Below are 13,728 nucleotides of genomic sequence, written 5' to 3' on the forward strand. Positions count from 1 at the left end.
AGGTTAACGCTCTCACCTTAGGTAAGTGAACGCCGTGCTCTCCATCTGCCTCGGGGCAGGGTGCTGTAACCAGTTTCTTCACTGGATAAGGGGAGCAGGCCTCTTGACTTCAGAGGACTGCTGTCCGTCGTTTACTGCACGAACGGTAAGTTTCGAGTAATTCTAAAGTCTTTAAAGTCTTTAGTAATGATGTTTCTTGTTTTGCAGGGTTCCGGCGATGGCGGATGACGGGCTGAAGTGAGTTGAAGATGGAGCCCGTGTGATGAATAGAAGCGCCTGGAAGCACGTAAGTAAGCGCTTGTTGCCTGCTTCACGATGCGCTCTAACTGTCTTTTTATTTTGCAGGTACAAGTTCGGAGCGGCTGCAGGGTGCCGGAATACCCACTGGGTTAGATGTGGAAAGGAGTAATGGCACGTGAGTATTAAAGTTCCCCAATGTCTTTAAACGCACCTTGTTTTGTCTTTCAGATGCGGGATGCAGCGCCGAAGGCCTCCGGAGCGTGCAAAGAGTTGGTAAGCTTTTGTCTTTCAGATGCCGGAATGCAGTGTGAAGACCTCCGGAGCGCACGAAGAGTAGGTAAGCCTTTGTCTTTCAGATGCCGGAATGCAGCGCGAGGCGTTGGTGACAGCCGATGGACCAGGTAAGTGAAGAGCTGTCACTGAAGACCGTAATGATAACCTGTTCTTTCTTGTCTTTATAGGTGTTGCTGAAGACTGGATTCAGGATGGTAAGCCTTTTTCCTTAGGCCCAGGATCAGATGCAGAAGACACGATGAGCGTTCTGCTGCAGAGGATGCAGAATAACGCAAAGCAAGATTCATCCATCGGGTGTGGTTTAAATAGCCTCCTGTAGTGCTTAGGTGTCTCCTTCCACAGCCACGCCTAGGTAAGAAAAGAGTTCCTGCTTTCCAGAAGAGTTCCAGTGTTCTGAATCTAGGGAGTGGCTCCTGCCCCACCCAACAGGAAAAGTAGTTCCAAACAGAAGAGGCGCAGAGGCTCAACTGGCAGGCAAGTAAGCAGCATGGTCTGCTGCAGGTAAGTCCACCTAAGCATTATGAGCCTGGCGCTTCCAGCGCTGGGACTGGGCATATTTATGAGCCTGGTGCCACTGGCGCCAGGACTGGGTCCAAAAGGTCCCAATTGGGACTGGTTGGCACTCGGAACCTGGGTTATGGATCTGCTTCCAAGGGAGTTGGGAAAACCCTGACCTTTTGGAAGCAGAGATCATGACAACTACTGCCAGTTATGCTTTACCATTAAATTCCAATTGCCTCAAATTGTCTTAGCTAGTTAGGCTCTTGATAATACAGGCATCAAGTGTGCCAAGTTAAAAGGACATTCCATTGGCTACCATTTGCTTATAGGGTTACATTTAACATTGTCGCACTGACGAATGTGCCGGAAAACCTGTCTCCCAATATCATGTTGACCCATGGCAGAGCCTTCAGATCTCATGTAGTGTCATGAGTCCAATTGAATGGCTTTATCACCAAATGCACAAATTGTATACAGTCCAGAAGACAGCTAGGCTATGGAATGGTTTCCTCTAACATTTGTAAGAAGTTGGGAGCAGGGGTAGACTGATTTGCCTGGCCAGCTTGGGAATGATGTATGCTGGCTTCTGCATGTGACGGTTATAAGTCAGTCCGGAATGTTAGCGAGAGATCCCCATACTTACTGTGGAGGAGGATAGGAGCATCAGCACTGTACTGCCGAAAGTAAAGAAGCCCTGCAGAGAGGCCCTTGTACTGTTTTTTTTATTTTTGGAAAGAAGTCCTGCATTCCACATGAAACGAATGTAAGACCCGCTTAAAAAGTGCAGATTTTGATCAATTTAAAGAATATCACCCATACAAAAAAGTGATGTACTGTCCTATTAAATGTATGGCAGTCCTGTTGAAAAAGTACATGTACCGCCTTACTAAAGATTCAATAGCCCTGCTGAGGTGTTCTCATATTGCCCACATTAAATGCATTGAAGTACTTCTAAGAAGGGATTGTAAATTGCTCTGAATTATCAGCAAAAAGGTTAAGTGACAGATAAAATCACTAAACTAATCTACATTCACAATTAAAGTATACACGCTGTGCGTGGCGGTCGCCTCATTAAATTATAATTATTATAATTATTCTTTTATAACGTGCTTAATACCAACAAGTGGTTTTTAAGTGCAGGAGCGCTATTCGAACCTGTGTTGCACTGCGTTGTTTTGATATCCTTCCTGCCGAGGAATTGCAACCCTGTTCAAAGTATAAGCCTCTGTGAGCTCAGTTGGATTTTAACCTAGGAACCTTCTACTGACACACATCGCTATGCAGCAGCTACATTAACTCACAGAGACATTGATCTGTGTCTGGATTATAGGTCGTGCAGGTTAACCATACAACTATGTAGTAGTTGTATTAACATACTGGCCTGCATTTGGTATCAGTACAGAAGCGTTACAAGGCCCCCCTAGGCAGACTGAGCCACTTCCCTGCTGTACCTGGCTTGTGAATGGCTCTGGTACAGCCTACCAGTTTCTGTAAGTATTATGCTATATGGCAAACATTAGATTCATTAACATACCAGTGCCTCTGAACAACTGGCACAGGTGGGGCAGTGCAGACGTTTGTCTGGAATTGGCCAAAAGGGAAAGGTGCTGTACAGAGAACACTGCCCTGCAATCACCCAATGCTATGTAAAATTGTCACACTGCCCACCACTGTGCAGCATACCTAGGAACACTAGAAGCCTAGCAAAGGTGATTCAGAAGATTGGGAACTTGTTTTATTATTTATGCACATTTTAGAGCTAGGAAAAGGTAGCGGATGGAGAGCATTCAGTATCACAATTCCTCCCAGTACCACATACACAGAAAAAGTGTAAGCTTACCCCCACACTATACATACATTAAACTGGATAGGACTGGACCCCTTCTACATTCTTTAGAGAGTGCAAAGAGTTCTGGTGATTAATTCCATACATGTTCAATAATTGGCACCTCTTGTCAGACTGCCAGAATGTACTACAAACAAAAACGGCACTTATTCAGTGACAGGATCAAGCACCTTTAGAGAATAGGGCTTAGGTCACAAACCTATTTTAAATGCACTATCAAAAAGCACCCGAACACAATGGCAAAACTCGATTTCTACTGGTTTAACCAACTAACAATTATGTTTTCACTTTAGTATCGTCAGATAACAAAATCTCAGAATAATGATGGTCAACAAGTTTCAATATTCTGTTCAGGTATTTGCACTTCAATTTATTGAAAGTTGAATCTTCTAATGTGCTATTCACCATTTAGCTATTTCTTCAAATAAATCTATGTTTCCCAGTCACTTTGTGATCCAGTCACAGGCCCTTTTGTTGGGTCAATACATTGCAATCGGATATCCTTTAACAAATAGCATGTCTCGGAGCGAAAAAAGTGCATACAGGTAAGATATGGCGGCCTTTGGAAAATGCTGAGACATTTGCCTGATGAAGTTCTGTAAACAAAGCAACCTGGTGTGGCCAGCACTTATCCAGAGACACAGAGCAGCTTTCTCAACCATTTCCACTGGTGGGAAGGGTGGCACTCGGACATCTAGCTGTCATCCTTTTCTAAGAAATCGGTCAGAGTCCCATGGTCCACAGGAATCGACAAATACTCCACTCCATCTGTACCCTTTGAACAAGAGAGAAAAACATCAGAACAGAACACTGGTAATGCATATAAATTTATAAAAGTCAATCAAGATAACCCCCTGCCGCAGGTTGCAACAGGTGCTACCAGCCATGCTCCTAATGGACAGCGGCCAAAGAAATGCCAAATAGTTGCATGTAATTTTGGGGAGCTATGCATTACTTATCCTTGGGTCAATTCTCTAATGATGACTGGAACAATCATATGAATATCGTCCACAAAAGTGGAAATTCAGACAGAATTGCTTGTCCATGAGATTATAATCTGCATGAGATTATAAACAACCAGATGTGGTCTTGCCATGTAGGAACTCGGTGATGTTTTAACATAAGGCACAGGGAGAAAGACGTCCACCACTGGACACAATGATTCCACTTTTTGTCAGGACACAACTGAAAATAGGTTCTAAATTGTCTGACTATCATTTACAGTGTACATTTTGGTCAACTACAATTGGCAGACCTGAATTCAAACTTGGCTTTGTTATGCGGTCTCCCCAAAATGTCTCTTCCTTGCCCACACCCCATTCCACCCGACAACCTTCTACTCCCCGCCCAACATGGGATCCATTACTCACCGTAAGCCTGTGCAAGTAAAGTGCGTGTTTCTTCTGTACCTGCTGTTGGCTGTTAACTGCTTGGCTGCAACATAGACCCTGATTTTACCAGAACCATACTGAAAAGTTCTCAAGCTTTGCAGAATTTGCAAGAAAGCACATAACGAATACGGGAAATTTAAGGTCATGGAAGAACTGATGTGCGGTACATAACAGTAATTTCCACTGCAAGGACCCACCCGACTGAAAAGGATTGAATATTGATTATTCTGGTTATCTTCCTGCTCCTAATTCATTTAAGATTTCTGGTGGTCTCTCAATCTGCATCGTTTTTTTGCTGTTTTGCTGCTGAGCAGCACACTCACACTCACACTCCCACTCCCACTCCCACTCCTAGAGACGGGGCAAGCCCACACAACTCAGGACCGGAACGCTTCACATCTCAACACGAGACCCGCTGTGGAAGTCACTTCCTCCCCCCGCCCCCGCAGGCCAGCGTCCTTCTCACACTGTGGACCCATTCTTGCAGCTGGGCCCCCTCCAGCGTTGACGCCAGGGACTGCGGGCACTTTGCCTTTGACCTGACCATCATCACACCTACTTAACGCTGAACTCCCTAAACAGACACCAGGGAGCCCCTGCACTTCAACCCTAGACTGGAAATAACATACAGCACAATTTGTACTGTGAGTACTCTCCTGAATACTGGGGACTGTCGGCCTCGTGCCTTTGACCCACTCATCCATAAACTCATCCGCCAAGCTCAATTTTAGGACCTCGCCCAGACACCTCTGAACTTTCAAGACTGGCGGCTCCAGATTACTCCAAACAACAACAGCTTGGATAACGGGGACTGCAGGCTCTGTGCCTTTGACCAGATTATCCTTTCCGGTATCGTACTCATTGCACACTTATTTACTTCCACTCAACCAGTGCAGGAAAGCACTCTTTCTGCTCACGATTTCTAACCAACAAACGCTAACATGGTTGCCTTAACTGGACCGCTCACTAGACACAGAGCACCCCTACAATCCACCGCAGAAATAGAGAAAAGCCCACATGTCAATGGCAACAGCACTATCTTAAACTACTCAGATAACTGCGCAATTGAGTGCACCATAGAGGCGCCTATTAATAAATAGAATACCCGTCTCCGTTCGGGTTACTACCCCGCCTCACCTAACAAACCGTGCGCTAAACAACAAAAGAATGATATGAACACATCGGAATTGGAAAGCAGAAACGAGGAATCCCCATCTACCCACCCCTCCAACTCTGACCCTTTATCTAGCGAGCCTCAAACCTCGCATATCACAAAAACCACACAGGAACTTGCTATAAGTCCTAGCCATAGCACCCCACCCTTGGACGAGCAGAAGAAAATCTCTCAGATCAACCACAAATCCAATAACTAGCGCCCTCGGGAGAAAAAGGAAATCAAAACAGAGGGCCAAACAGAACCAATCTCTAGCAATTAACCAAAAATACCGGCCCAGGAGCACCAAGATCGCAAAAAAGGACACAGACACGCAAGACTCAACAATAACTCAACAAAAGATAAAAGCAATGCATGAGAAAAAATGATGGCAACAAAACTACGCTGAAAGCCATAAAAAATTTCAAAACCACACTGACAGCCGTGCTAATCGCAGAAAGAAAAAATTGCCAATACTCTCACTTGATTGACATCGATGAAATCGAGTCTATAATCTCCAATCAGGAAAAATGTGACTTAATTTCTGGACACCTCACTCCCGCCAGGTACAACTTGTAGCACCCAGATGGAGCTTCAACACCTAAACAAGGGTAATTCTATATCAAACCTGATGAGAACCATGGAATCTCAACAACTAAATTGCGTCACACACAGCAAGCAAATTGTACTGACACTACACAGATGCTACCAAAAATAAACATATCCAATCACGAAGAAACAAAATACAAATGCGACCATAACTACGACCACCCTGAAATCCCAATCCCAACAACAATGGCAGAACTTCAGAACTCGCTAATCGTAGCTTCTACCCAAGCTCTGGTACCGTTCATCAAACTCTATGAATCCCTTAAGGACACCATGCAAGACCAGGCAACTCTCATTGCCTTGATGCACACAAAGCAAGTCCACACTGAGCTGTTCATTACTAAACTCCAACTACGCCTCGACCAGGAGGCCAAAACATCAGCCCAATGGCAAAACAGACTATTCTAATTAGCCAGAGCAGATCATGCCTAGAAAGAGCAATTTACTGCAATACTGATCAAACTATTATCGGCCAAACAATCTGAAAGCACGACCACTTCAACACCACAAGTCCTGCTCAAAGAAAAAAAAAACATATACCCATTAATGACGAAATAAGCGACCACCAACAAGCAAATTAAACTTCAAACCAGCAACACATCAATAAAACGGCCAAAACAAAGAACCAGACGGGAATCAAACAACCTTGCCTTGAACAACCGATGGCAAAGAGAGAAGAAACAACCCTGACCATCCCAGTCTCTACACCCTTACCAAATAACGACACCGGCTCCTTTCCAATCTTTGACACCTCGGACTCAGAAGGCAGCTGGAGCTTTGACAACGCTTCCACTAGTGACTCAATTCAAACAACATCATCCAAGAAAAACATCCCCAAAACACTAAAAACGACTTTCACTTCCTATCTTTGTCGACTCTCGCTGTACACACCAAGATCTCATGGTGGAACTACAAAGAATTTTAGGCCTTGACGATAACCTTATTATGAACAGAGCCAACTTACTTCGCCTGCTCCGTGTCATCCCTACCCTGGAAAACGCAAGATCCAGCGACATAAGACTGGTTAAATTTCCCCCAAAAAATAAAATGGACGCAATTGAGATCTGCTTACAGGACCAATTCCTTCGAAACAAGATTCTAGAATGCAGAGACTATTTCGACCAACTAGGATTCAGATGTACAGCAGCAAAAACCTGCTCCCATTACAACACAGAAGGGAAAAGATCCTTAACGCCCGAAGAGACACACAAATCCGAAAAAACCAACCCTAAGCAAGACACAAGGTATAAAGAACAAGCCAAAAATCCAAGAAGGGACGACAAATATGAGAGAGCTTTTTACCGCTCATACACCCCAACCGATGAAAAAACTTTAACAAGAGAACGGAAAATAATAAAATAAACTCACCTATAACCATCCTCCAACAAACTCTCAAATAAAATAAAACTATACTCCTGGAACACCAGAGGGTTCTCGCACTTGTATAAACCGGGAAACGATTACCGAAACAACTTTGACATCATCTTCTTTCAGGAAACCTGGCTGACACACAACCTCACTGCGACGGATGCTTGAACGCATTCAACCCGGCTCTTCTGGGGCAAAAAGGGAGACCACAGGCTGGTCTCATTACAATGTGGAAAATAGAAGCTAACATCCACCTGATAGAAACTTTGAACCCTAACCATTGGATACAATTAACTGTGCTTGAATTCAAAGACCATCCAGAACTCAGAAAATCGAAAATCAATCATACCCAACTTATCACGATAGTTAATATATATTGGAACCCCAAATCCATGCCAGACGCCACATTCATCGATACATAGACAACATCAGAACAAAACATCCCAAAGCAAATGTAATCATCTGTGGGGGCATGAATATCCACCTATTCAACGAACAGGGAGAGAGAACACCTCTATCCATGATGAACCGCAAGACAAGAGCCTGGGACAAGGAAATGAACAACCGAAACTCTGACGAACTACAACAATTACATCTATGCTTCACCCGTGATCATAGAGGCCGCCAGGACACTTGCCATTATCCCCACCAAACTCAGCGATCATTACAAAGTAGCCTTAATCTGGACCGACATTCATTCACTCCTACACAAAGAAAAATCTGATAAAATTGAAATCAATCAAGGAGGAAACCGACTTCGAATCCAACTAATCATCTATCAATAATAAAAGACAACTTCCAGAATTCGTCCAATCCAACAAAAGCAAAAATAAATTACGAATGGCTCTTATCACCCTACCAAACCATAAAGAAAGCTTGTGGCAAGATTTACCACAAACATATCCACACATACAATGAACTAATTCCCACCAAAAAAAGAACCTTGCGAAAACAAATTTGCGATATCGACAAAACAGACTTCACCCACGGCAGAAAAAGAATACATCCCTTAAAACTTAAACATCAGAATTGGATGAAGTCAACAAAAGCAATCGTATTGCAGAATGACGAGGAAAATGTACTGAAAATACTGAAGAACAAAAACACCAGAGACTTGTGGACCATACTGAACAACAACAAGTCTGCCCAAAAAACCCTCAACTCAGAGGTTCCAGAAAAAGCTTGGTCCACACACTTTGCCAAATTGTATAAAAATACTACCAACACTCCAAACATTAGCAGCAGCAGCTCCAAATGGTTCAATGGCTTGGAACAAGAGGAGATTCTTTACCTCATAAGACATGTTAACACCTCGAGAGCTCCTGGCCCTGATGGCCTCAGTAACCACATCATCAAACAAAACCCAGATGCATGGACCGACCTGTGAATGGATCTATTTCACTTAATATCCACAGAACAATACATCCCTTGCACCTGGCAAACAGTCACGCTGGTCCCCATATACAAGCCAGGAGAAAAAGACCTACCAACAAACTACAGACCACTGGCCACGCTCAACCCTATAGGCAAACTCTTTGCTTCCACACTACTTAAACAATTGAACACCCCATAATAATATTTACGACCCCCAACAGACCGGATTTGTGAAGAATGCCGGCACTGGCATAAACTTAACGATTCTCAATGTCCTAAAACAAGAAGCTTCGAGAACTGGATCACAAATTTACGCTGCATTCATAGACCTGGAAATGGCATTTGATAGCATCAACCGAAACAGACTTTGGAATAAACTTCACTCCTGGAAATGCCCTTCCAAAATACTTGAATCCATCAAGGCTTTTTACAGCAAAACCTCTATTAAGGTCTGACTTACACCAACCGGCATTGTATCCAACTCCGTACCAACAGACAAGAGGCCTCAAACAAAGCTGCCCTCTTGCGAAAACACTGTTCAACTTTTACCTTTTTGACATCATGATTAGCCAAGCTAACGTAGAAGCATTTCCTCCTAAAATTAACACCACCAAAATACCGTATATACTTTATGCAGATTACTTAGTATTGCTGGACAAAACACTCATTTGGCTTACAAAGAAGACTCAACGCTCTGGATCAATACGTCAAAGAAAACAAAATGAGCATCAACTTCACAAAAACCCAGATCATGGCACTAACAATAGAAAAAAATTGCAGAGCAACGACCTTTCAATTGACGATCAACAAAAAACCTCTTGAAATAGTGAAGACAACAAAATATCTTGGGATCCACCTAAATCAATCGACAACAGAACTGTCCTGGATGGAGAATCTGAAAACCAAATGCCTCTCGCTAGCACGCCAAGGCGCCATGATCCATAAAACATACGGACGTTTCTCCACGATACCTACACTCACGTTCTACAAACAGAAGGTTACTCAAATACTCGCCTATGGAAGCGAGAGCCTCCTAAATCTGCCACGTCAGATATGGGAAATCAGCGAAGGTATCTATTGGAGGAAGGTACTTTCCCTTCCAAAATCCTTCCTGGCAACGAGAATACGATATGAGCTCGGTCTACAATCTCTGTAATCAACCAACAGATGGAAACACATTACACTCTACAGAAAAACCATCTCTAAAGACAACATCCCCTCGATCAAATTTCTGAATAACACCTCCACAACCACTGACAATCCAACCATTGCGAGATGGAAAGAATTTTGTAAACCGCCCTGAGAAGGCAAAAAAACTACTCGGGGAACTTGACTGGATCCAGACTTGTGAAGATAAGGGCAAATACAAACTCTCTCACTCCATGCGTTATGAGACAAGAGCCCTTAATGAACTGCCAAAATACCTAATCAAATTTCCCTTCAAACTCATACGAGACACTTTCCTGCGATTTAGATTGAACATTCTATCAACTAGAGAATATCTCGATCACACTCGACAAATTCCAAAAGAAGAGACCTAATGCAGACTTTGCAAAAAAGAACACCACAATTGAAACACTCTTCCATCTCTTTAGGGAATGTTCCTCCCTAGATGAAACGCGGAGAATCTTTGCAAAAATGCTCCCACAAGAACAAACCTTCAAAGACAAATGAAAGATGAGAACAGATCACAAGCGGACACTCTTTCCCACTCATCTTTAGAACTATGCAATTCTGGGAAAACATAGCAAAACTGACACCAAGCTAACCCGGAACCAGAACCAGAATTTGCACTGCACTTGCTAAATGAAACACTTCCAGACATCCGCAACATTCTCATCAAACATACAAAAAGTTTGTGACCAAACTACACAGCATTAAAAAAAATATATATATACATATATATAAGTAAATAAATTACTCGGTGTAATCATATTTCTGATGCTTGTGCATTAAAAAATATATATATATATAAGTAAATAGATTACTCGGTGTAATCGTATTTCTGATGCTTGTATCTGCTTAGATTCCCATGAGTTTGCATAGGCCGACATCTAGTAGAAGTGCAGAGTATGGCACATGAAGTTTTCAAAGTTTGAAAAGGGACGTAGACAGGGCGCGACTGTAATACTATCCCTAGTGTGACGTACCTCATACCCATGATACCTCTTGCGTTGAGGTCCCTCATATTTGTTTTTGACAAGGGGAAGTGTATTTTGTAAGCTTGTAGTTACAGACCATGAGGTGCGAAAGATTTATGTTTCTTTCCCAGGCACCTTCTACTCCAAGAGGGGAGAGAAAGGGTGGGTGCATGTGAATCCAAGCAGATACAAGCATCAGAAAATACAATTAATTATGGTGACTAATGTATCCCTTCTGAGGCTTGTGGATCTGCTTGGAATCACATGCTTTGTATAGATTAGCAAGCAGCACTAGTAGAAGGAAGTGGGTTGTTAGACAATAGCGCTGCAAAGATGTTTCTGCACTGCTTGTCCCGCCTGTGTATCACCCCTAGAATGTGTCCAGACAGTAATCTTGGGTGATGGTGTGTACTGAACTCCAAGTGGGAGCCTTGCAAATGGTATCGAGATGCACGTTTGCTATGAAGGCTAACGTTGCCCTAGTGCCTCGAGTAGAGTGTGTTCTGGGCTTAAAAGGCAATGTTCTCTTGTCAAGAGAGTAACAGAGTTAGATGTAGTTGACAATCCATTTAGAAATCATTGCTTTAAAGATAGGATGCCCTGGTAGACTGTCTTTTCAAGGCAGAGGAGGACAGCTCTGTGTACCCCTAGTGTATGTAGACTTCTTTGTGCTGTGGTTGTTGGGTTTTGGAAAAACGCAGGAAGCTCTATAGTTTGTTTCACATGGAATTTTCATATGAACTTTGATGAAAATCAAGGATGTGTGCGTAACACCACTTTGTCTTTGTGTATACCTAACAAAGGGGTCTTGTACTGACAGAGCTTGTAGTCCACAAACCCTTCCGATTGAGGTAATGGCTATAAGTATGTAAGATGTTTAAGGCTGGCTTTGTGCATAGGCTCGAAGGGGCCCCATGTTAGGGAGATTTATCATGTTTATCCTTCATCCCCTCTCCTAGTGAGACTCCCAGCACTTTTCGCTGGACCTCTGGACTTCTTTCTGAAATCCTGAATGAGTGGAACCTTTTTCCACTCATTCATTCTATGGGCTCTGTCTTTTGGAACTCTATTCTTTGTATTTTTTACCTGTCCTATGGAGTCTATTTTACTCCATAACCCTTTAAGGCATCTGTATTTTACTATTGCAGCACACAGCTCCATAGGGGCAGTGTTGCTTGGGACCCGTTGGGTCCTCCTTTGAGATTCTTTCCTTTTATCTTCGAGTAACTACAGTTCTTCAGGATTGACAGATAATGTCTCTCCTAAAACGTTATCGTCTAAGCGATTGGCACACACTACCTTATGTGGAGTGCTAGAGGGATAACTAGTATCTCCCTTCTCTCTGCTCTTGTGATTTTCTAGTCACATAGGCAATCTTTTAGTTATGGCTGGTGGCAGTGGACGTGTTCTACCAACTATTGTGTGATTTTTCTATCACAGACTAAGTCCATAGTCTCGGTAGTGTACAATAGGGGCAGCCAAGTACCAACTTGGGGCCTCCCCTTTTTTTCTCACCATTACTAGCGTGGTTGTTCTTCGTTAGCCCTTCTTCTACCATTCTGGGAGAGGGAGGCCTGTGTGTGCATTTTGCCTTTGGTGGGAACCCTTGAGTGTCCCTGCCTAGGCTACAGAGTGCCTGGGCTCGTGGGAAGTGGGGGAGGAGTTTTTCACCCCTCTCCTTTGTCTGCCAGTGTGCTTGAATGGGCCCAGGTCCCACTGGGGGTCTGGCTGTCCTTCATGGACAGCCAAACACCCCTTTCTCTAAACGGCTGAGGAAGATTGCTGTTACGCTCACCTGGTATCCACAGGACGCCACCCAGCTGGGTTACTCGCTGGTATGCTTCTCAGCTTTGCCCTGATGTGGTCTGTGGGGAAGGTTCTGCCTTGTGGTAGTATTAGTTGTGCTCTCCGTCCTGCCTTCTTTGCAGGGGCGCGTTGTCTTTCATGGGCGAGTGCGGTCCAGTTACTTCACTGACGCCGGCCCGTTTGATATTGTTCAGGTAGGTCTTATTGCTGTTCTTTAGTTTTGTTGCTATCCTGCATGCCTTTCTTTGTTTAAAATGTCTCTTTTTTCTCCCTTAGGTATGCGGAGCTTCAGTGCGGCGAACTGGCTTGGTTGAGCCCCGCTGGTAAATGATGGCGCATTAAGAGCGCTATGATGCGGTAAGTAAGCGCTGCAAAGTCTTGCCTTTGCTAACCTGTGTTTTCCTTCCTTGTAGGTCGCGGTGTTCTTCAGCGCGAGTGGAATGTCCGGAGTGTTGCCAGTCGAGAGGCGACCAGCCAGGTAAGCCTTTTGAGCAGTTCGTAATTTGTAAATGTCTCTACAGCTTTCTTTAATGTTGCCTCCATCTTCCTCTTTCAGGTCGTTCTGTCCGGGAGGCATGCAGATTTGAGGAAGCTGTTCTCAGTAGCTGCAAGTTTTTAAAGATGAAGACTGCAGGTAAGATGCTGCTGCTAATGATGTTCCTTTTGTCTCCTTGCAGGTTCTGCTTCTCTGAGGTTCGAGGGAATAGCTGGACACGGTGAGCGTCACGTTGCAAGCTGCAAAGTAACACGAAGCATGTTCTGCAGTCAGGGTGTGGTTTATATAGCCTAAGTAAAGTAGTACCAGGGAAAGTAGTTCCAGGCATGCCACACCCAAAACACTAGACCGCATAGCTTGGTTCTTAGGAACCAAGCTATGTGGATGCCTCCATGTTGGCTGACAATACAATAAAGTAGATCCCAAGCACATTGTTGTTCATGGTGTATGAGCCTGGTGCCATAGGCGCCAGGACTGGCCCCATGAGGGCTTTTGAAGAGGATGCCAGG

The 13,728-nt window shown here is 43.9% G+C and overlaps 1 protein-coding gene across 2 annotated transcripts in view; it reads right to left on the minus strand.

The window, feature by feature from the left end:
* Positions 1 to 3,225: 3,225 nt before the first annotated feature.
* Positions 3,226 to 13,728, minus strand: part of ORC2 (origin recognition complex subunit 2) — a 369,154-nt gene continuing 358,651 nt past the window's right edge. The window contains exon 17 of one of the 2 annotated variants that reach the window (XM_069615439.1): positions 3,226 to 3,656. In XM_069615439.1, the coding sequence (XP_069471540.1) occupies positions 3,576 to 3,656 (81 nt within the window). In that variant the 3' untranslated portion in view covers positions 3,226 to 3,575. The remainder of the gene's footprint in view (positions 3,657 to 13,728) is intronic. The other variant, XM_069615438.1, reaches the window with a different exon arrangement.

The sequence above is a fragment of the Ambystoma mexicanum genome, chromosome 9 (genome assembly GCF_040938575.1).
Source record: "Ambystoma mexicanum isolate Mex_15411 chromosome 9, UKY_AmexF1_1, whole genome shotgun sequence".
NCBI classification, from domain to species: Eukaryota; Metazoa; Chordata; class Amphibia; order Caudata; family Ambystomatidae; genus Ambystoma; species Ambystoma mexicanum.